Source organism: Theropithecus gelada, chromosome 6 (genome assembly GCF_003255815.1).
Source record: "Theropithecus gelada isolate Dixy chromosome 6, Tgel_1.0, whole genome shotgun sequence".
In the NCBI taxonomy this organism is placed as follows: Eukaryota; Metazoa; Chordata; class Mammalia; order Primates; family Cercopithecidae; genus Theropithecus; species Theropithecus gelada.
This window is the reverse complement of record NC_037673.1, coordinates 164,569,289-164,593,616: the sequence shown is the minus strand read 5'-3', so window position 1 is coordinate 164,593,616 and position 24,328 is coordinate 164,569,289. Positions and strand designations below refer to the sequence as shown.

At 48.4% G+C, this 24,328-nt stretch overlaps 1 protein-coding gene across 4 annotated transcripts in view; it reads right to left on the bottom strand.

Annotated features, from left to right (window-relative positions):
• The window catches only part of WWC1 (WW and C2 domain containing 1), a 173,874-nt gene that overhangs the window by 44,619 nt on the left and 104,927 nt on the right, over positions 1-24,328 (bottom strand). For 3 of the 4 annotated variants that reach the window (XM_025389036.1, XM_025389037.1, XM_025389038.1), the window contains exons 6-11: positions 17,886-18,015; positions 15,880-16,026; positions 14,529-14,602; positions 10,312-10,554; positions 2,884-2,973; positions 922-1,457 (exon numbers count right to left, since the gene is read on the bottom strand). In XM_025389036.1, coding sequence (XP_025244821.1) covers positions 922-1,457; positions 2,884-2,973; positions 10,312-10,554; positions 14,529-14,602; positions 15,880-16,026; positions 17,886-18,015 — 1,220 coding nt within the window. Of the gene's footprint in view, positions 1-921; positions 1,458-2,883; positions 2,974-10,311; positions 10,555-12,743; positions 12,869-13,186; positions 13,245-14,528; positions 14,603-15,879; positions 16,027-17,885; positions 18,016-24,328 lie in introns of all 4 variants that reach the window. The other variant, XM_025389035.1, reaches the window with a different exon arrangement.

Below are 24,328 nucleotides of genomic sequence, written 5' to 3'. Positions count from 1 at the left end.
TGTGGTTGTTGCTAAAGATAAAAAGGTTTTCCCCTAATAAATCTTAGCTGTCAATGTCAGCATCATCTTCCGTTTTGAAGATTCCAACTTAAATCCCGACCAATATCCACCAAAGCGTTCTTTCTGACCCCATGCAGAATGGGAGTCAGCTCGTATCATACTAGCTTCAAACAGACACATGGGTCCCCAGTACAATTAGGATAAAATCCAAACTCCTTAGCATAGCCCACCAGGCCTTTCAGGATCTGGACTCTGCCTAGTTCTCCAGCCTCGCTGGTAACCCCTACCTCTGACTCACGGCTTCCTGGCTCCCCTTCTATTCCCTTGCTCTGACCTCAGAGATTTTGCTCTTGCTTTTCCCAAGGCTGGCTCCATCTCACCATTTAAGACACCCTCAAATGTCATGTTCTTTCACAACTCAACCTGCCCCGGCAGTCCCACCTCCAACCTGAAAGCCTGGATCACATTCCCTGTTTTATTTCCTTTGTAGTGCTTGTTTGGTTGCAGGTTCATTCCCTGTGCCTCCATCTGAACATAAGCTTCATGAGAACAGGGACCCTGTGTGTCTTCAACACAGAATCCTTAGTGACCAACCCAGTGCCTGACACACAGCGTATCTGTTGAATGAATGGACAGATGAATCCATGTGTATCCATTAGCACAGGATGACCTGACACTTAGTTTTATAAGGTGCTAAATGTCTGTTGGAAGACAGAATCTACTACCAAAAACCCTTCGCACAGGACCTCAAAAATACTGAGCTAATAAATATCCCACTGAATAAATATACTTGTCATACAAAGACCCAGCACACAGAAAGCAGTCAGTAAATACAGACTAGAATGATCACTGGGGGTTCTGAGCACAGAGTATCTCTTTCCCTCTTCCCGGTTCCCACCCTCTGGGCATGGTGCTCTCTACCTTGGCCCAGCTGCTTGCCCTCCGTTCCTGGTTCCTCCAGCCGGTATCTTTCCTGGGTGCTGTTACCAAGGTTCAGTTCACAAAGAGTGGCACTCAGCTCCGGGTCTTCAAACTCCAGGGAGTTGAGGAAAGCATCACCAGCCAGGAGCGGGTCAGCCATGAGAGGGGAACAGGGTGGGGAGGGGGAGGAGAGAGAGGAACGTGGGGACAGGGAGGTCATGGACTTTGGGGTGCCAGACAGGGAACGCAGAGCCTGCAGGCGGCCACCTCCCTCTGCCTTCTGGGTCTTGGCCACCTCGTCCTCATGGATGGTGGTGATGCAGCCCGAAGGCCGGAAGCCGGTGGCCCCCTCCAGGAGCAGAAACTCCACCTTGCTCTGCAGCTCTGAGTCCAGCTGCTCAAAGGGGTCATAGTAGAGGTCAGTGAAGCTGGCTGAAGTGGAGGAGTCCAGGCTGGATGCAACCAGGGAGCCCCGGCTGGACGTGAGGGATCCGGGGCTGCTGCCTGAGGACAGGGACTGCGTGCTGCTTGAGAGACTGGGACACCGGGAGGGGAAGGACAGTGAGATGCACACAGTGAAGTGGGCCCCCTGAGCCCCTCTGCTGGGCTCTGGAAAGCACCATGATCTCACTAGACTTGCTTGGCAATCTCTAGGGTAGACCCTTCACCCCCATTTCATGGAAAACTGATACCCCAAGAAGGCCATATAATCAAGACATGGCAGAGCTGGGCTTTGGACTCAAGTTAGCTGCCTTAAAAGTTCACTTTTTCCTCTAGATCTGTTTCCCAAAGCTCCAATGGGCTACATTTGTATATTTTTTCATAGTTGAATCCACTATGAAATAAAAATTTCTTAATGTCTTTCTTGAAATCAACTCACTGTTTTTTTTTTTTTTTTTTTGGAGACGGAGTCTCGCTCTGTCGCCCAAGCTGGAGTACAGTGGCACGATCTTGGCTCACTGCAACCTCTGCCTCCTGGGTTTAAGCAATTCTCCTGCCTCAGCCTCCTGAGTATCTGGGACTATAGGCGCCCACCACCATACCTGGCTAATTTTTTGTATTTTAGTAGAGACAGGGTTTCACCATGTTGCCCAGGTTAGTCTCAAACTCCTGAGCTCAGGCAATCCACCCGCCTCGGCCTCCCAAAGTGGTAGGATTACAGGCGTGAGCCACTGCGCCCACCCCAACTCACTGTTTTAATACTTTAAAACATCTATCTTAAAGAAAACTTTACATCCTAAGTGTAATTTGAAAAGCAGTATCACTTACTACAAAGAGAAGGCCACCATTAGAAAAAAATCTGATGAAACAAAATGTTGTTATTAGATGCCAGTGATGCACTGTTGTTTATGGACGCCCAGGCCTGAGGCTACTTTCTCTGCGTTGTACAGGCAGGTGGCAGAGTGAGTTTCCTAAGTCTTTTTTTTTCTTTTTGGAGACAAGGTCTGGCTCTGTCACCCAGGCTGGAGTGCAGTGGCACGATCTCGGCTCACGGTAAGCCTCCTCCCAGGCTCAAGTCATCCTCCCACCTCAGCCTCCCGAGTAGCTGGGACCACAGGCATGCACCGCCACACCTGGCTAAATTCGTAGTTTTAGCAGAAATGGGGTTTCGCCATGTTGCCCAGGCTGGTTTCAAACTTCTGAGCTCAAGCGATCCACCCACCCTGGCCTCGCAAAGTGCTGGGATCACAGGTGTGAGCCATGACACCCAGCCAAGTCTCCTAAGACTTCCTAGTACCTGCCTGGGGCCTTCTTTGTGCTGTCAGTCTGGAGAGGTCAAGACCCCTATTCCTAGCCACACCAGGCCACGCCTGAGTCTGCTGACAATCCACTTGCTGTGCTTCTAAACGTCCACACTCAAGCCACGGAGGACAAGTGAAGGGTAGAGCCTGGGCTGGGACACTGGGGACACCCATGTCTGGCCATGCCCAGGGGAGCAGTGGCCTCACCGCCCACACTCACCTTTTCAGCTGAGAGTGCAGAGTTGCCACCTGCCGAGTGGCTTCCTCCAGTTCTCTCACCAGCTGGTTCCTCTTACTGTTTAACTTTAACCTGGAGGGAGAGAAAGCATGAGAGGGATGCCCTGAAAGGAAGCACAGGCATGCACTCTTACCCATGTATACCCAGACCCACAGGCACAAGAACTTTCCGCAAGCATTTGACCATGGCAACCAGGGAGCTAGAGCATCCACATACACTATAATCCTATGATAAGTACAGTATCACTCACCCACTATATATATATATATATCAGGCGATCTGCTAGGAACCTTAGGACACGCCTTAATTCAGTCACACAATAATGCTGCATAGTAAGAATGACTTCTACCACTTTACATAAGAGGAAATTGAGGCCCTTAGAGTTGTATAATTTACCTAAAGCTGTGGAATTAGTGGCAGAATTAGGATTTCACCCAACCATATCCTCCTCCTCTTCCTTCCTCCCTCTTTCATCTCATATTTACTGAGTGCCCATTTTGTACTGGACCCTTTCCATGGCACTGGGGATAAAGTAGTAAGTGAGCACAGTAGGACTTGTTTCTGTTCTTATGGGGCTTACACTCTACTGGGGAGAACCGATATTAAACAAATACTCAAATACCTATTTAACACAGTGTATGACAAGGTCCATCAAGAAAAAGTACACAATGGTAGAAAAGAACACAAAAGGAGAGGCCCAATTTGAACTGGCAGGTGAGCCTCTTCCAGCCAAGTGACTCTGTGGCTGAGACTGGCAGTGTGTACCCTGCCCTGTCCCTGGACCATTTTCCCAGCCTTCCCTGCGGCCAGGTGGGCAGGGCATATGACCAAGTTCTGACCAATGGGATATGAGCACAGGTAATTAAGAACAGTGGGTGTGTCTTCTTCACTGTCTCTTGCATGGACTCTCGTGGACTCAAAGGGGGAGGTGTCACAGATGGAAAGAGCCTGGGTTCCTGAATGACCACATGGAAGGCTGCCTGTTAACCGGACATACCCAATTAGACATTATATGGACAAGAAATAAGCCTGTTGTGTGAAGCCACAGACACTTTGGGGGCAGTTTCTTGCAGCAGTTAGATTCCTGACTAGTAGAGAAATGTAAGGATGGATAATGGACAGCAGTTGGCTAGGAAAAGTGCAGGAGGAAAGAACATTCCAAGCGGGGGCTTTAGCAGAGACCTCGTCATCTTGAGGTCACCATGACTGTGGGGAGGACAATGGGCAGGAGGCTGAAGACTGAATGCAGGAAGGGTGGCTGTGAGGTGTAACCGAGATGGTGGAGGCTTGAGCAATGCAGAGACAGAGACAGTGCCTGGGCTGCAGGAGCGGGTGAGGCTGAGGGAGTAAATGGGGAAGACTCTGTGGTTACTGCTATGGGCACCGAAGTGGACCTGCAGATGGCATCTGCTAAGAGGAGAAGGCTGAGGCAGGGGAACCCGGGGGACGAGAAGAGCTCTATTACGGGTATGTGGGTATGAACACTGAATAGGTGGGCTGCTGTGAAGGTCGGGGGGGCAGTCCCTATCAGATGGATCACCACCTGAATGAGATTACCATCTGCTCTGGTTTGATTTTTGTTCCCCTGAAATCCTACTTTGAAGTCCTAAGCCCCAGTACCTCCGAATATGATTGTATTTGGAAATAGGGCTTTTAAGGAGTAATTAAGGTAAAATGAGGTCAGTAGGGCAAACTCTAATCCAGTATGACTAGTGTCCTTCTAAGAGGAGATTAGGGCACAGGCACGGGGGAAGACCATGTGAAACGGAGGGAGGAGGAGGCCATCTACACACCAAGGGAAGAGACCTCAGAAGAAAGCAACCCCGCTGACATCTGATCTTGGACTTTTACCTTCCAGACTGTGAGAAAATAAATGTCCACTGTTTAAGTCACCCAGTCAGTCTGTGGTACGTTGTTATGGCAGCCTTAGCAGACTCATGCACCATCTTAGGGCACAATACAGAATCGAAAACAAGGGAAGGTCTAGGACCAAGCTCTCAGTACACACAACATTCCGAGGTTGGGTAGACTGGCAACAGTCAGCAAAGGAGCTGGAGAGAATGGGACCAGAGAGTTGGGAGAAGTTAGTGGATGTGATGGAATGTCACAGAACCGGAAGCAAAGATTTTCACCCAGGCATGCCTGGCACCAAAGCCCAATTCAGTAAACCATCTCCCTGGAGGCAAATCCTTCTGTTTGGAAGAGACCTCTGGCTTTAGGACCATATTTCAGCCCCTACCTCTCCTGAAATCCCCCATGGAGGGCAGCTTGGGCGGACTCCAGGTGTGTCTCTGCCCCTGGAATGGCTCTCCAACCCCTGGAGTGCGCCCACTACAAAATAAAGGACCCTATCAAATAAGCCTGTGCCCTCGCAAACTCATGACCTGGGCTGCTCTCGTGTGTCTACTAGCCTAGTCTTTCTCAGCTTGCGGCCCACAGACTATCTGCATCAGACAGTGGGGAGTGCTAATTGAAATGCACATTCCTGGGCCCTACTCTGACCTGCTGAATCAAGAAGCCCAGGGGTAGGGCCCAGAAATCTCTCTTTTCATTAAGCCTCCCAGGTGATCTTTAGGCACACCAAGGTTTGCAAGCTGCCGCACTGCAGGGGGACGGCAGAGAGGCAGAGGCTGTGTCTTGCTCACTCAGCACCTAGCACCTAGTATAGTGCCCACCATGTAGACAGGCTCAATATTTGCTGAACGGATGACTTTTTCTCCAGATGAAGCAGGCAGAGTTTATAGCTCTGCTGAAACACCTGTATGTTATCATACATTCCATGGACAGGTGTGTACCACTGTTGGCCTCCATCCCCTCATGTCAACCTGCTGAAGAGGGGATGACTGACTAGCTGGTCCCTGGACTGGGAAGTGAACCTAGAAAGGGCTCATTTCCATGGAAAAGCCCAGTCATGCCATCCCTCTACCCACACACCCAAGCCCCCAGCACACGCCCTGCAGTAAAGACCAGAGCTTGCTCTAGACACAATGGAAAAGTGTTGAGGGGTGGGTCGGGCTTGTTACTGGGCAACTGAATCTGTGAAATTACAGAAAAGACAACAGGAGCAGCAGGAAGAGTGGCCTTCGCACGGTTCTTGCTCAGCTCAATCCCTGGCACTGTTCTTCTAGAGTCCTGCCTGAGGCTGGGGTGGGGGTGCACAGTGGGGTGACAGACAGAACCCGTAATGAACAAAATCCTTGACTTTCAACAGAATGAACAAGGCTGTGGAATCTCTTGACCCAGTATAAAAGGAAAGCTCAGGAACAGTTGAGGTCCAGGATCAAGGAGCAGCCGAGGCTCACCATTTTTACCTTGGTTTTCCTCTTCTCTGTGGGAGAAAAGCCATAGAGGTGTGGGCTGGGAGCAAATGTGGGTCCCCAGTGAAGCCTCAACAGGATGATGAGGGGTCTGGGAGTTGGGCTGCCATGACATCCTGGCATTAGGGGCTAGCTACTGCTAGCAATGCACAGGTGCCGAGGCCACCTCCCAGTGGCGTTGGGTTTTGCAGGATAGATGGCACACGTGTGTGATGCCTGGCACACGCTGGGAGGCCAAGAATGCATCAAGCATGGAGGCAGGCAGAGGATCCAGAAGGTGGGGCTGGAGTCCCCACAAGCTGTAGCTCAGCACCTTGAGTGGTGGTTAAAAATGTAACAACTTGGGCTGCATCTCAGGCCAGAAGAATCAGTCCCTGGGGTGGGGCCAGGGAGCCCGTGCACTAATGAGCATCCTGCATGACTGCACACCAGCTCTGGGGAGCAGCGGAGAAGGCCCTCAGGAAGGAGGGGGAGCAGAGGGTAGGATGAGGTTTGTTCGGATGCCTGTGAGTCTGACTGATTTGTGAGCGGGGCTTGGCAGGTGCTGCAGTGAGCCTCTCCTGGATGTGTCTATTCCTGTCCTCAAAGGCACCTTGAATGCGAGGCTGTCGTGTGAAGATGAGGAGCATAATAATCTCATTTTGAGAGAGACAGAGAGAATAGAGAAAGTGGAGCGAGGGGAGAAAGAGAGAAACAGAGACACTAAAAATAAAGATACACACACATGAGAAACAAAGAGAGAAGGGAAACAGAATACCAGAGTCAGAAGGATGAGCACAGACAGACAGACATGGAGCTGGAAGGAAACAGCTGCAGACACAAAGACAGCTGGGGCGGCTTTCCCGTCTCCCCACTGTGGGAGACCCACAGCCATGAGCATGGTACCCCATTCCTATGGGCTTCCTCCTTAGACTCCTCTTAGGGCACACGTGGCTGCCTGCCTGCATGCGCTCCAGCTTCCCTACCACTGCATTTGCCCCAAGTACTCTCCTACCAGGCCCTCCGAGCTGCCCGCTCAGCAGCTGCAGAGGAGTGGAGGTTCTGGCCTCCCTGTACTAGCTATGTGAACTCACTGCTCCGGAGGAGCCAGCAGACCTTTGAAAGAGGAGGTTGAAGGCAATAACAGAAGGCCTTCTGAGTGGCAAGCACCCTAAAGTGAGCACAGCCTCTGGGGCTAGCAAACCTGTGGTCTTCTAATCCCAGCTCTGGCACTTAGGGATCTCGGGTGAGCCTCATCTTTCCTCATTTGTAAAACGGGGATTAACCTCAGGGTTCCTGAGAGATTTAAAAGAGATTTTATAGGCTACCGCTTGGCACAGGATGGGAGCTTCTACATGTGGTATATCTTAGGGGTTCCTAAGAGCCTCCAATTCGAGTTTCAAGAAACCAACAATTTTACAGAAGGGAAGAGCCTGGTCTAACTGTCTGCCTTCAGACCATATATGTATTTAATGTAATTACAGTAAATCCTCAACATTGTAGATAGGTTCTTGCTAACTGCAACTTTAAGCAAAATGATGCACATCAAGTTCTCAAATAACGTCATTTTTTAATAAAGCTGATGGAGCTGGCTGCAGTGGGTCATGCCTGTAATCTCAGCACTTTGGGAGGCTGAGGCAGGTGGATCACCTGAGGTCAGGAGTTTGAGATCAGCCTGTCCAACATGGTGAAACCCCATTTCCACTAAAATACAAAAATTAGCTGGGTGTGGTGGCGCCCACTTGTAATCCCAGCTACTCGGGAGGCTGAGGCAGGAGAATTGCTTGAACTCAGAAGGCGGAAGTTGCAGTAAGCCGAGATCATGCCACTGCACTCCAGCCTGGGTGACAGGGCAAGACTCCATCTCGAAAAAAATAGAAATAAAACATAAAGTTGATGGAAAAAAATTGGTTTCATTGTATGTAGTTTTGCTTAAAGTCACAGTTTTCCAAGAACCTACTAACAAATGTTAAGTGAGGACTTAATGTATCCTGTTTTTTCCCTATTAGGCAAGTGAAACCCAAATTAGTCAATGACTTGCTCAAGGTCAGCAAGTGAGAAGCGTGTTTCTTTTGACCCAACAAGGAGTGAAGCTGCCATGAGTCTGTTCTCTTCGGCTGCTGGCTGTGGGGACGATGAATAGCTAAGGGCTTCCCAGTGGCAGTTATAGGGTTTGGGAGCAAGTGAGCGACCCAGGGAATGGGTATAAAGACCAGGAGATACAAACAGAGGCCTAGTAAGGATCTGCCTAGGCCAGCTAACCATTTATTCTTTCAACAAACGCTAAAGGCATGCGGGCATACAGACACAGGCCTTATCCCCAAAGCACCAAATCCCAGAGAAAGCATAATGGAGTCGTGGTGCTAAAGAAGACTTCTAGCAAGGTGCTTCCAAGGACTGCAGAACACCAATTATTCAAGCTCTGTCCTTCTCCTTCTCCCACCAACGGGTGGTGGGTCAGGGCTAATCAGCTGCTGCTGCCAGTGAAGAACGGAAGAGAGGAAATGGATACACTTTGGACATTACTGCTAGAAGTTCTGACTAAGCAACTAGTGGGGAGAGATTCCCGCCATCAACAAGTCAAGAGAGTCTCTGAAGGCGAGAACTTGGTGAACCTGATCCACCTGGCACCATGCCATGTGCAAGTGGGGCTCACTCAATTGCTAGGATGGTACTGCAGGCTGGGCACCTTAGAGCTCGAAGGCTCCCTGGAAGACCCATGGTGGGGTGACAGCGTGAGCGCAGACACGCCTCTCTAGGACTCCCGACTGCTTCAGCTGAGGTACTAGGCACATTTACTTGCTTCATAAGCCGGGTTTCTTCCTCTGATTTCACTAGAAAAAGGAATTCCCTTGCTCATATTCCAAACACACACCACACACACACACTTGAAAATCACCAGCTTCACTTCTAAGCTCCTTAGGGGCAGGGACCTTGCTGAATAAAGGCTCCTGCAAAAAACATGGTGAAAATAAGTATAATAGATTTAAAGGTCATGGGGCAGGGACCATGTCTTGTTAATTTCTGAATCCCCCAAATTGCCTTGCACACACAATCCGTGCAGCAAAGCGTTTCTCAAATGAATGAGTAAACATTGGCTGATGAACAGAATGAATGAATGAACTTGAAGCCGGAGAGCGTAAAGCCTATGGTGAACACAGTGTTGCATTCGGTGCAGTGTGGGTGTGGAGGCTGGTGGGAACACTGAAGGAAATAAACAAAGACAATGTCTATGATAAGGTCTAAATTAGAGAATATAAACCAGTGGCTTTTAGGTTGTATCAGGCCCATAGATGAGGCTGATTTGCATTTTTTGAAAAAAACTTCTGGATTAGTTCCCGATATTTAAAAATAAAAAATCCAAACGACTCTTTTGTTTGAAGTACAGGCAGCTCTGGCAGCCCGAGGCCTGTACTCCCATTTGCTGCAGGAGACAGACAGCACCTGCTCTAGACCAGTGGGGTCTGTGCACTCTGGTCTGACACAGACCGCTGCCAGGTGGGTCTCCAGCATGTCTGTGACCTGCTTGGCTCCTATAAGCATGCCAGTTTGCAACCCCCACCCAGAGCAGTGTTTTTCAAACTGCAAACTGCAACCCCTTACTTAGCATGGGGTGAAATCAATTTGGTGAGTCATGAACTGCACGAAACAAAATGCAATAGAAGAGAGAAAACATCAGAGGACCATCACAGGTAGAAGAGAGAAAACATCAGAGGACCATCACAGGTAGAAAGAGCATGCACTATTTTGTGAACCTTGTGTCAGGTCACAGTATAAAATGTGCATCACTGTCAAAAAATTGGAAAATGACTGCTTTAAATTATATAGAGTCATGTGGCTTAATTGAGTCAGAAGATACATTTTTGAACACCTGCACCTAAGCAGACTTTTTGGTAGCATGATTCACCATGCAAAGTACCAGGGTAGCTGGTGCACTGGATGGCGAATCATCTTTCCTGATTTCCTATGTCGGCAATCTGTGAGATCTCTGAACTGAGCACGCTCAGGGTGGAGCCCAGGGGCCTGGAGCCCCCTCATCCTTCCGCCATCTGGGGGCTGAGGACAGACTGCCAGTGAGAGAAGGGTCCTACACACCCTGGGACCCCAACCCCACCTCTCCGTCAGCGCCTTGCTCTGGGTGTCCCGGGCTGCTTGCAGGTCCTTTTCCAGCCGCTTCCGGGCCATCTCCAGCTGCTCCACCTCCCCCTGGGTCCACTTGCGGGGACTGATGAAGCGCATCTCCTTCAGCAGCTCCTCTTTCTCGTTGATGAGGATCAACCGGTCCCTCTCTGAGTCCAGCACCCCAGGCCAGGCCTCACTGTCAAGCTTGGCCAGCTGGATCTTCAGGTTGGCGATCCTGGGGACCAAGAAAGCAAGCATGACTGGTGTGCCTAATGGCACTGCGGGAACAGGAGATGCCACGAAGAAACAGACATCTCAGAGCAATCTTTGACAGTTACTGTCTTCCTTTGATCAGCATGTTGTCTCAAGGAACCTATTTTTTTTTCTAAACAAACACATGTGGGTGCCTACCATGTGCCAACAAGCTCTGCAGGGATGGCGTGCAGACACGAACAAGGCAATGCCCTTGCCCTGTTCCTGGTACAATAGAGATGTGAATTCATCACCAGGCACTAACCTCTTACCACTGGCTGTGTGGCCTTGGGCAAGTTGCTCAGCTCTCTGAAGGGAATAACAAAAGCCCTTTCCTCATGCCATTTTGGTTGAAGGTTTTATGATATAATCTGTAACCTGCAAAGCACTGTACTTGGCATATAGTAAGTCCTCGCTACTGTTGTTATGACCCGGCGTGATCACTTATTAGGTACGTAACATTGGGCCAATTCCCTAGGCCATAAAGGTGAGAAAAACTCATTCATCAGAATGATTGGGAAGGGTGTCTGGCACATAGCAAGTACTGAGTCACTGGCAGTTCTGGACCACTAAGACTACAACTACTGACCATGTATTCTCAAGTCAGAGAGAGGTAGTGGCACTGTGTGAACAACCGTGGATTTGGGGTCAAAGGCCTGGAGTTGGAGTCCTGGCTCGCTCTGGCCTTCCTGATAGAAGGGACCGTTTCTCAAGAAATCATTTTGGTATCACAAGCTTCTAGCACAGTGACTGGTATACTGCAGGCACTAAATAAGAGTTAAAGGAAAGAGCTGACAGCCTTATCCCTTAACTGCTCTAAGACTCAGTATCCTCATCCATAAGGCAGAGATGACATGCTACCTATAGGGTGGGTTATGTGAGAACACAGCATTAAGAGCCCTTTATACATTGCCAGGTGTTATATAGACCTTCGGTATTATTATCATTGAGTCAAAGTAAGATTCACAGTATAACAACGAATACTGCTACAAATAGCTAACAACAATCATGACATCATCCTTTAGGACTTGGCCTCTGCAAAGTACCATCAGCTCTCATGCCCTGGCCACCCCACCCCTAAAGGGTAAGATAGGAGTTTGTTCACCTGGTTGGACAGATGCCCAGGGAGGATATGATGCACCTAAGACTGCAAATCATAAATGTGGCCAATACTTGTTGAGACCAGAAGACTCTGAACTCCCAGTTCATCTTACCTGCAGACAATGTGGCCCATTTCTTACTTTATCAGAACACTGCTGGGGACAAAATTCACCATGATGTGTAGCAAAAATTCCACGTAGAGACACCTAGCTAGATTTGCTTGTTCCCCAGCCAAGTATCCCAGGAGGAATTCCTATACACGTGACCCTTGATATCTGCAGGGGATTGGTTCCAGGACCTACCCCAGATACCAAAATCCATAGATGCTCAAGTGCTTTATATAAAATGGCACAGTGTTTGCATATAACCTATGTACATCCTCCTGTATACTTTAAATCATCTCTAGATTACTTATAATTCCTAACACAATGTAAATGCTATATAAATAGTTGTTACACTATATTTAAAAATTTGCATTATTTTTAATTTTTTTTTCCTGGATATTTTTGATCCTTGGTTGAATCCCCATGGGTAAGGAGGACTGACTGTAGTTAGTTATTTAAATTTATATTCATGTATACAGTAATCTATCAAGATTGGCTTTGAGACAATTTTGTAGCTGCTGTTCTCCAGTACTTTGAGAATGAAATGGTATGGTAAGGCCTGGCAGAGGCTCCCCCATACGCAGGACATTGGGAAGTGACTGATGCTTTATTGGATGTACTTTCTCTTTCCCTATGCCAATGCTCCTTAAATTTCGGGCCACATCCCTTTAAGAATCTGATAAAAACAACTAGTCTCTCTTCTCAGAAACGCATGTGTGACAAAACTTGACATCCAATGATCAGACCCTCCTTGCATTACTGACACCTCCCTTCCCCTCTTTCAAGTCCTGCAGCTTGCTTTCCCATTGAGCAGGCTGCTCTGTCCTTTACACTAAAATGAGCTTCGGTGGAAGGGGGAAGCAAGAGGCTGGATAAAGTCAGATGAGCTAGGAAGCTCTGTGATGAGAAGTCTAACGGCTCAATTCCAGAGGGAACACTGCAGTCCTTTAGTGTCTCTAGGACTGACCATCTAAGATAGGCATTCCTGCAGGATGGAACAGATCCAAGGTTCAGAGTGGTCCCCTTCAGAGAGGACAAGAAGTGGCTGTCCAAATACAGAGGTCTTGCTGTTTTGCTGGACCCCTGGGGGAGCTGAAATAGTACATAGGACATCTGTTTCTTTCTACCTGACCAGTATTCAATTCGTTCTTCTTTTGTTAATAATATTCCAATTTGTCTTTGGGAAACCACTCCTTTCGTACTTTCAAGTCACCTGGTTCCCATACAGCCGACCCTTCACAGCACTGGAAACATGACGCATGCCTAGATCTTTAGAGAATTCTAATTTTGCCCACCCCTAGCTGCCCTGTAACAATGCTTGGTTCACCCAAAAAAGGCAGGGAGTCTCAAACCCAAGGCTGGTTAAAACTATTGGGAAAGGTAGGCCCCCTTTCTGCAGGGATTGCTAACCTGGTAGTGTGTAAGCTCCGAATTGCTGGGAGTTGCCTTGTCACTTTGACAGGAAAGTCTGCTGTAGAGTAAAGCCAACATAAAGGCAAGCAGGGTGAAGAAAGGGAGAGAGACTGAGTCTGTGTAACATCATCTGAGTCCCTGGATCCAGCTGTGCCTGAAGGTAGGTATCTTAGGACTTTGGAGTTAAATAAGACAATACATTCCCTTTTTTGCTTTCTCTGGTTTCTATCAGATTTCTGTCGTTTCCACAAAGAGTTCTACTATTCACACAGAGTTGGCAGAGGGGCAGAGCTGGGCACTGCCATACTTCACCTGGCCTGGCTGAGAAGGTCCACAGGCCAGACAATTTAGGAAGGAATGGATGCAAAGTGCCTGGCTTCCATCCACACCACAATGCCCAGGGCATTCTTTGCCAGTAATGCTGGCTCGGAGTACAGGAAGATCATGAACTTGAAGCCCGATTGTCCAGGGTTCAAATTCTGCCTCTACCATCTGGAACAGTCATGAAATATCTTGGTCTTACCTTTTTCCTGTCTAACATGGAGATAATAAGAGAGACCCTCTGCTAGAAGGTTGCTTTTAAAATTAAATGAGAAGATGCATGCACAAAAGTTTTAGTACAATAAACAATCTCAGCCAAGTGTAGTGGTGCATGCCTGTAATCCCAGCCACTCAGGAGGCTGAGGTGGGAGGATCGATTAAGGCCAGGAGTTCAAGACCAGCCTGAGTAACATAGTGAGACCCTGTCTCTAAAAAAGAAAACAAAGTAATTAAAAAAAAAATTTGTTTAGGCCTGTAACAGATGCTTTAAAAATGTCAGCTTTGATTATTATTTTGATTTTATTTGTGGTAGTGGAACCCGACTGCTTAGGATTCTGTGAAGCCACAGAACATCTAAACCCAGGGGTCTATACTGCTTAAAAGCCCAGCTTGCTTCCAGCTGTGCAGGAGACACTGAAGCGGGTAGTGTCCACAATCTTTTTAGCCTGTTGCTGAAACTCCAGTTGTGCTCCTTCAAACCAAAATGCTTACAGGATCATGGGAAAGCCTCGGTTACAGAAATCAAGACAGGCAAGTGGGAAGATAACTCGGCTTTGAGATTAAACAGATCTGGGTTCAAAGCATAGCTTCACTCTCTATCTTGTGAAGTGTCCTGGGTGAGTCATTTCCACTCTGAATTTCAGAGAGGATGAAAATATAAAGACGATAATAACTATCTTCATAATCTTTGTGAGGATTAAAGACGACAAAGTGTATGAAAAGCCAAGCACAGAGCAGGCATTCTACAATAGTAGTTATTATTTTTGAACCATCCTGCCCCTGGCCCCAGCCCAATTACCTTCTTTTGGCCTCTTCATATCGAAGGCGCAATCTGACCTTCTCTGCCAACTGATTGTTGCTGTTGATGCTGAACTGGAGGAGAAGAACGAAGTCAGGAATTATGTGGCTGTTGTGGCCGGTGCTGAGTTGGGTTTCAAGGGCTCATGAGAGACTTGGCAGCTTGAGTGGGCAGTAGCCAAGAATAGCCCCCGCTGATGGGGCTGGCGGTGCAGATCGCAGGGAAGCTGGTGAAGCAAACACACTTTCCTCCCTTCAGGCCACGGGAAGAGCCATACACTCAGACATCGATCACTTTGAAAACAGAAGCCAAAGGCCCAGAATATCATCTTGCAGCCCCCAATGGCTTGGCTTGGTGCCAATTCAAGCCACAGAAGCGTGGAGGACAGTTGGTGAGGAGGAAACAGGGATAGTCAATATCAAGAAAGCCATTCTGGGGGCACTGGGGAGGGGATCCATAGAAAACTCAGAGAGGCTGCAGTCAGGAGTGAAACACTGGGTAGGTGGGGAGAAGACCCCAGCACTCACAAAGAGGGGTACAGTTCCTTTACAAATACTTTGGCCTGCAGATGGCTAGTAGCTGGACACATGGTGGTGTGGGGAAGGAAGGGACAGCCTCTTTTGCTGTGTTAGTCTATTAAGAGCAGCAAGAGGCTACAAGGCTCACCGGTCACCCCTGGACAAGTGGGAAGACAGCTATGGAACTCAGGAACAGCATTTAGAGGCTGTTTGCCACAGAGGCTGGAAGGCGGATTCGTTCAATGTTGCTGGCTCTAGTAAAACAAAAGCTCTCCAAAAGTTACGAGGCACCGTGGGTCAGCCCTACTCTAACCTTTTCCTGAGCCACATCTGGACAGCGCTTTCACTATTCATAACTAGGACTGGAAAGCTTAGGAACTGGGAGTCAAGCAGCTGCCTGAAAGCTGCATGCATTGTTTTGAGACTAACAGGAGGAAAATATCCTCTGCTGTCCAGTTGGGGAAAGAAAAATGGAAACAGAACTGCAAAAGAGTATGAAAAAAACCAAACCAAAACAAAACACAGAGAAAGACATTTTGTCCTTTAAACATGCTTTCTGTGCAGCATTAAGAGACGCTAGCACCTGGCCAGGCAATATTAAGGGCCATGGTGTTCGTCACTGCAGGCTTTTCCTCCGTGGCATCACATCATATCTTCCTGGGGCCAGGAGGTCTGTAAGAGAACAGAGCTCCAGAGGGCTGAGGCAGCAGCCAGCGCCGCAGAGAGCCCCTGGCCAGCTCCCTGGTGAGCCATGAGAAGGCAGCTGCCCACTACAGCAGCCTCCCAGCTGCCATCCTGTGGAAGGCCCCCAGCATCCTGCCCTGTCTACTCACGCTTCCCGAGATGTCTGTCTGGGAGCTCACGTCCAGGTACTGTTTCGGCAGCGGGAAACTCGAACTCTCCAGAGAGCTGCTGCTGGACCACAGGTCTGAGTGAGACCCCCTGTCGGTGCGGAAGCCGTCCTTCAACATGGCAAGGCTCTGAAGGAAGGGAGAGCAGGGTCAGTGATGCGCCTTCCCAGGAGGGAGCTCTGGGTCTGCCACGCTCCCCATGCTTCCCTCTCTACCGTCCCTTAATTTAGGAACCCATGCCCTCCCCAGACATCCTACTGATCCTGTGATAGAGAGTTAGCACCGAGTGGGTCCTTGCTGTGTGCCAGGCTCTGTGCTGGGCCTATGACATAGGAGAAACCGGTGTGGATGCCGACTCTGGAGCCACACTGCCCTAGTTGGAACCCCTGCTCTGCTGCTTCCCAGCTGTGTGACTTCACCTAGCTGAATAACCTCTCTTTGCCTTAATTTCCTCTCCTGTAAAATGAGAATAATTGGCTGGGTGCTCATGCCTGTAATCCCAGTGCTTTCAGAGGCCAAGGTGGGAGGATCACTTGAGGCCAGGAATTCAAGATCAGCCTGGGCAACATAGCGGGACCCCCATCTCTGAAAAAAAAAAAAATTTGCTGGATGTGGCGGTGCATGTCTGTAGTTCCAACTACTCGGGAGGCTGAGGTGGGAGGATTGCTTGAGCCCAGGAGTTCAACGCTGCAGTGAGCTATGACTGTGTCACCGCACTCCAGCCTGGGCAATAGAGCGAGACCCTGGTTCTTAAAATAAAAAAGGGGAGGGGGAAGAATCACAGGTCCTATCTCACAGGGCAATCATCTTGATTAAATGAGATTAAACGAGATGACAAGTGAATACAGCCCATACTCAACAACTGTCAGCTTTACCAGAGTCTCACTGAATCCTGACAATACTCATGCAAAGAATGACCTATGATTATCCCCAGTTTATTGATGAGAAGCTGGCAATTGACCGAGGCAAGATTTGGACCTGGTCTATCTGGCTTAAGGCTCTGCGATCTCAACCACTAATCAGAACAGGAACATGCCTCACTGTCCATGAGGTCCTCATCTAAATGTTTTCACTGGGCTGCTGTCCTGGGCGGTAGCTTCGAAACTGTTCTGTTTGTCATAGAGCATACAGCTTCCTCCACTAAGTCATTTACAGCATCTCTGAGGACTCCTAATCTGCCAGTGAAATATCTGAGGTCAGGGTGGTTCCTGGAAGCAGAGGTGATATGTACAGGGGGTAAGAGGATGGGTCTGTGAGTCAGGGGTTCACAGGTTTGAATCATGGCTCTAGCTTCCTCTCTGAGTTGTACAGTCTTTTTTCTGTAGGATGGGGATAAACTCGGGTTGATTTAAGAGATGAGACATGATGCATGCAAAAGGCTTGGCATAATCACCTGGCACATTACATAATATCTATTATAATTTGTTCAGTTCCCAGCATAGAGGCAGAACACACAATGAAATGCTTATAGAGATGCTACATTTTGATGTCAAAGGTTAATGATGTTGAAACCACCTCTCTCCATTTGATTCTTTGAAAAATAAGTCAGAGGCCAGGTGCACTGGGTCACGCCTGTAATCCCAGCACTTTGGGAGGCTAAGGTGGGAGAATCACTTGAGCCCAGCAGTTACCAAGACCAGCCTGAGACACATAGCAAGACTCCCTCTATTAAATAATAAAAGTTAAAAAAACAAAGAAAAAATAAGTCAGGTAATTAAAGCTAGTGGCAAGGATGTGGCCTTTGGACTAGGCCAGATGAATTCCATTCCAACTCTGCCATTTACACTAGCTGTGTGACCTTATGCAAGTCACTTAATGCTTCTGAGCCTCCACGTCCTCCTCTATGAAATGGAACCAAAACCCCAAGAAGACTGGTAATGAGAACTCAGCAATGTGTGTACCATGTAGAAATAGTTTGCGTAAGACTGGCATACAGGAATACTCAGGAGAAATCAAGATGGCACCCACATCAACAGGAACTTGCATACCTTAATGAGATCTTGCTTTTCCTTTTCCCCACAGGTAATAGCCTTTTTGATGGCTTTTGTTTCTCTCAAGACAGCCTGAGCTTCATCCAGTTTGTAGCTGCCCTGAGCATCAGACATTTTCTTATCGATTCTAGGAGACAGTTAATGGGAAAGGTCAGCCTTAGATAGGGTGAGGGACAGGGTATCCCCAGGGGAAAAGCACAGACCACAGGACTTCAGTTCCTTAAGAAGGCCCCTCCCTCTGTCCTGCTAATCCTGCCTCTGTAGGTCCCACTTGTGGGATAAGGCACAGAAGGTCCCGGGCTGGGCATGGTGGCTCACACCTATAATCCCAACACTTTGGGAGGCCAAGGCAGGTGGATCACTTGAGGTCAGGAGTTCAAGACTAACCTGAGGAACATGGTGAAACCCCGTCTCTCCTAAAAGTACAAAAATTAGCCGGGCATGGTGGCACATGCCTGTAATTCCAGCTGCTTGAGAGGCTGAGGCATGAGAATTGCCTGAACGCGGGAGGCAGAGGTTGCAGTGAGCCGAGATCACGCCACTGCACTCCAGCCTGGGAGACAGAGCAAGACTCTGTCTCAAAAAAAAGAAAGAAAGAAAAGGAAAAAAAAAAAAAGGCAGAGAAGGTTCCTGTTATATAGCCAATGTGTGGGGGTGCAGAAGCAACATTGCTCGTGAAGTTAGTGTCCTCTAAACATCAGCTCTTACGGGAAACCTTTCCTGATTACTTCCCTGGGTCCTCCAGGCTGGGTAGGAGCTTCCCATATACATCACACATAGCTGTGACTCTGCAGTCGTTACATTGTGTGACAGTTTATGTATCATAGTTATGTGGTAGCATCTTTGACTTGACTCTGGGAGGCTTGGGAACAGAAGGCAGCGTTGAACATGTTTGTCTCACTCTTTTTTGGAGGGAGGGCAGGCTGTCCTGTGCATTACATGATGTTTAGCGGCCTCCCTGGCCTCGCCCCACAGGATGCTGTTGGTACCCTCACCCTGAATGGTGACAACTGAAAATATCTCCAAGTATTACCTAATGTCTGTTGAGGGAGAGGGAGCAAAATCATGCTGGTCAAGAACCACTGTCTTTAATAAGCATGTGTTGAGCTAATGAACACAATGAAGAAAAGGACAGAAGGATGAAAAACTCCCAGCCCTACTACCCATTAGTAGGATGATCCTGGGGTCGTCTCTCAAACACACAGAGCCTCGGTTTGCTCCTCTAAAAAGCCTGGAAAACGTTATCCGCCTAACCCACATTCATGGAGTTGTCAGGAACATCAAATGGAATACGGGATGGAACATCTTGTGATAAACTAGGAATTACTGTACAAACATAAGGGATTAAAATGTTTCTAGCCTGGAGAGCTTATTGGCTCATCCAGGCCTTACATACAGGTTCATTTTGATGGGGGAAAAATTTAAAAAAAAAAAAGCGGGATGTGTCCTGATGTAGTTTTCTGAAGGTCAGACCAAACCAGACAGGCAGGGGTGAGCTTCTGGAGAAGGAGGGCCCAGGTGTCAAAAAGGTTCTGGGGACAGAGATGCATTTTAACTACATCACACTTTCGCCAAAGGCTAGGCCTGAGGTTTCAGTCCAAGGTGGAGAAAAAGGAGTTTTACAGTCTGCGGGAACACCACAAACTCATTATTTCAGCATGAGGAACTGCTCACAGGCATTCCTTTGTGGTTTTCTGCTACAGGCCAAACTGTCCTGGGCTAAAAATAACCCTCATGGGGAATCCTGAGCACGAGCAGGTTTTCATCCTGGCCTCATCCTCTGCGCCTCCGAGCAGAGGAGAGAGCAGGCATGGAGCGAGGTCTCAACACAGCCTCCCTCTGCGGTTACTTCAGCCTCCATGGAGAGAAAACAAAGCCCCGTTTATGTCTCCCCACTAAAAATAGCCCGTCTATTCCTTTCCAGGACTTGGGCCTGGGCAGGCCTATCAGGTCGGCAAGGACTGGCCCCAGATTTAGTCTGAAAAATTAGTCTGAGGGAGCTTAGAAGATGCTCCGTGGCAAGGAGGCTCCCCAGAGCCAGTGTCCGGGACAGGCAGTGGCCCTGCTGCAGATGGGCATAGGAGGTGCAGGGAGACATTGTTTGTTGGAGCATGTCCGAGGGCTGGGGACTCTGGGGAGGGGGCTGTGCCCAGCTGTCCTCTGTCAACAGGGCGAGAATGGCTTCGAATCCCTGGCAGGATGAGACAGAAGCGGTTTGTCTGCTGGGCTTCCGACAGCCTCTACCTGATTTCTTCAAGGGCCTTAGCAACCTGGCCTCTGGAATTTGGCTCCAGAGAGCAGCTCTGAGAGGGAACACTCTTGGGACGAAGCTGGGTGCGGAGGGGGTCGGGGGAGAACAAAGGGTCACCATTATACACTCGGTGAATGAATCTTTTTTTTTTTTTTTTTTTTTTAAGGGAAAGAAAAGTGTGTGTGTGTGTGTGTGTGTTTGTGTGTGTGTGTGTCTGTGTGTGTGTATGTGGGGATACATGTGTTTTAGGATTTCCAAATCCCTCAGCTGTCTTCTCTTCAGGCCTTTAGAGATTCACACACCCGGCAGCCACAGAGAGGTGGGGCAAAGGCTGACAGCAGCCGACTCCTGGTCCTGTCCAGACACCTCCTACCTGGGCACGGCAGGGCAAGGCGCTGCACTGCCCTCCTCCCATAGCGGGAGATGCCTGGTCTCCACTCTTCCCTATTAGAAAGGGAGCTGGCAAGTCAAAGTCCCAAGCTTTCATCTTGATTTTTCTTTGCAACCTCCTCCAAGAGGCAACTTTTAATCCTCATCAACCTTTTCCCTTCTCTCTTTTTTAAACAGGTTGCTGACTATGAATTGAACCAATATGGATTCGTGGCCCAGAGTAACTCAACTGCCCAAGGAAGCTTAACTGGTATCATCACAATCATGACAGGTGACATAGCTGCTCTTAAAAAACAACAGAGCTGGCCGGGCATGGTGGCTCACGCCTGTAATCCCAGCACTTCGGGAGGCCTAGGTGGGCAGATCACCAGGTCAGGAGATTGAGACCATCCTGGCTAACATGGTGAAACCCCATCTCCACTAAAAATATAAAAAATTAGCCAGGCATAGTGGCATGTGCCTATAGTCCCAGCTAGTCAGGAGGCTGAGGCAGGATAATCGCTTGGACCTAGGAGGTGGAGGTTGCAGTGAACCGAGATCGTGCCCCTGCACTCCTGCCTGGGTGACAGAGTGAGACTCCGTCTAAAAAGAAAGAAACAACAGAGCTTTTGGCTGCTAAAGAGAAATTTTCTAAAAGGGGAAATTACATGTGGTTAAAGTTATCCTGGAAATTCCTTAAGGATAAGTTGTACCTTTCCCCATGTTCTGTCATAAGAGTAGGCACAGAAGTAGAAGTGACTGGATAGCATCTGTTAGACTCTGAAAAAGAGGCCTTACATTTTCTGGGAATGAGGAGGGAGTTATCTGGGATGATGCTGGGAAGAGAGGTATTGAGACATGAACTTCAAAATCCAGTAGTCCTGGGTTTCAGCCCTAGCCCTGACACCTGCAAGCTGGGTGGCTCTGGGCATGTTTTCAACCCCGCCAGTGCCCTCATCTGTAATATATGGCAGGACAGAAACTTCTCTTAAAAGGGGGTGAAGAGAATGAAATGAGGTGGCTGGTGTGAAGTGCTTCCCCGGCACACCGTCTAGCCCAGGGCAGACGTAGAGTTCATCCGAGTTCCCTTCCCAATACAAGCAGGCAACCAGCTAGAGGTCACCACCCCAGCCCACTCTCAAGGAGCTCTTCCCTCATGCCAGACACTACCACACACTTGACACGGATTTTCCAATTCAATCTTTACAACCCCTAGTTTTTCAAATGAACTCAAAGCTCACAGGGGTTAAGTCACTTTTCCAAGGACCCAGGGAACTGGGGATTTGAACCCTGACCACCTGCCTCTCAAGACTACATTCCTGACTCTCTTTGCCAAGGTGTACATTAAAGGAGGCATCTTCCTCCACACTGGACGCAGAGCCCGGCTTCCGGCTAAGGAGTGTGGGCGGCTGGAGCTGCCATGGAGTCTTATCTGGGCCTGATATCAAACATGGGGCAGACGGAGAGGGGAAGAAAGGAGGCTTGTCTTTGGGGTTTCAGCATCAGCTTACCAAACAACAAGAGTTTTCAATGCTGCTACAGGGTGACAAAGTGGTAAAACAGGTTTGCGGTGGCTCAGAGAATAATGGGAAGTGTTCTAACCAGAAGCTCTTGAGGACTGACTGTAGGAACCAGGAGGCAGGGAGAACCCATTCAGTAAGATGACGGGAGTGAGTAGCCCTTAAACTGTGTGCTCAGAAGCTGTTTTGCTGCAAAGTGGAGGAATCAGGCTATTGCTTTAATAGGTCAAAAATAGGCATTTTCTAAGCTTATAACTATTGCTCCAAACTGTCATTGGTGCTACTGAAGATTACCAAGAAGCATAAAGCATGGTTCCAGGTCTTAACAGTTCAGAATCTGGTTTGAGAGACAAGATCGGTATATGTATATACACATATATGAATAACATGTATATAACAAAGATGTAAACATATAGAAAGCCATACTTTGTAAGACACAAAAATTACAGACAATTTGTAATAATACAAAGCCATATACCTATTTCTTATAGCATGTGTATAGACATCCAAAGGCTTGGGGCTAGGGCCACAGAATGATGAGGGTAGATTTGAAATTTATGGAATGAGGAAAAGGTATAGTAGTCAGGGAGAGACAAAAAGCAAGAAATAGCCATCCATGCAGGTGTGGCCTCCCTGGGAATGTAAGTGAGATGCCCCCTTGGAAGGCAGAAATGTGCCGAGTGTCCTGCCTAGAGCTTCTGAGAGGGCTACCAGGTGACCTTCGTAATGATTGTCCAGTGAGCCCATTGGATACACTGAACACAATTCAATGAATGAGTCTCAGTTACATGCTGTAGTTAATAATAACAATAAGGTAACATCTTTCTCTCTCCCTTTCTTAATTTCTTTCTCTCCCCCTCTCTCTCTTTCTTCTCTTCCTTTTTTTCCTTTTCTTCGAGACAGGGTCTCACTTTGTCTCCAGACTGCAGGGCTTTCTCTCTCTCTCTCTTTCCTTCTCTTTCTTTCTCTCTCCTTTCTTTCTTTCTTTCTTTCTTTGGAGAGAGGGTCTTACTTTGTCACCCAGACTGGAGGGCTTTTTCTTTCTCTCTCGTTCTTTCTGTTTCCTTTCCTTCCTTCCTTCTTCCCTCCCTTCTTTCCTTCCTTCCTCCCTCCCTCCCCTCCCCTCCTCTTCTCTTTCTCTCTCTTTCATTCTTTCGAGACAGCGTCTCACTTTGCCACTCAGACTGGTGTGCAGTGGTGCAATCAGCTCACTGCAACCTCCCACTCACAGGCTCAAGCGATCCTCTCACCTTGGCCTCCCAAAGTGCTGGGATTACAGGTCTGAGCCACCGTGCCCAGCCACAATAAGCTAACCTTTCTTGAGTACCTGCTAAGTGACTCAGTTTTCTCATCTATAAAATGTGGGTAGTTAGATAACAAAGCATTCCTTATAGTGTTGCTGTAGGATCAAAGGAGCACACTTGCATGGAAACACTGCAGGGGTTCTCTGGCACAGAGTAACTACTCGACAAAGCTTAGTTAGTATAGTCACAATCAGGACAGGTAACACAACTACTCTTTTTTTTTTTTTTTTTTTTGAGATGGAGTCTTGCTCTGTTGCCCAGGCTAGAGTGCAGTGGCACATTCTCAGCTCACTGCAAGCTCTGCCTCCCTGATTCAAGCGATTCTCCTGCCTCAGCCTCCTGAGTAGCTGGGATTACAGGCACCTGCCACTGTGCCTGGCTAATTTTTGTATTTTTAGTAGAGACAGGGTTTCACCATCTTGGCCTGGCTGGCCTCGAACTCCTGACCTTGTGATCCACCTGCCTCAGCCTCCCAAAGTGCTGGGATTACAGGTGTGAGCCACCACGCCCGGCCACAACTACTCTTAAGAAACAACAAAGTGCCAGGCATGGTGGCTCACGCCTGTAATCCCAGCACTTTGGGAGGCCGAGGTGGGTGGATCACAAGGTCAGGAAATCGAGACTATCCTGGCTAACACGGTGAAACCCCATCTCCACTAAAATACAAAAAAATTAGCTGGGCGTGGTGGTGGGCGCCTGCAGTACCAGCTACTCGGGGGGCTGAGGCAGGAGAATGGCGTGAAGCCAGGAGGCGGAGCTTGCAGTGAGCTGAGATCGCGCCACTGCACTCCAGCCTGGGTGACAGCGTGAGACTCCATCTCAAAAAAAAAAAAAAAAAAAAAGAAACAACAAAGCTACTGCATGTTCTCACTTGTAAGTGGGAGCTAAATGATGAGAATACATGGACACATAGAGGGGAAAAACACAGACTGAGGCCTCTGGGAGGGTGGAGGGTGAGAGAAGGAAGAGGATCAGGAAAAATAACTAATGGGTACT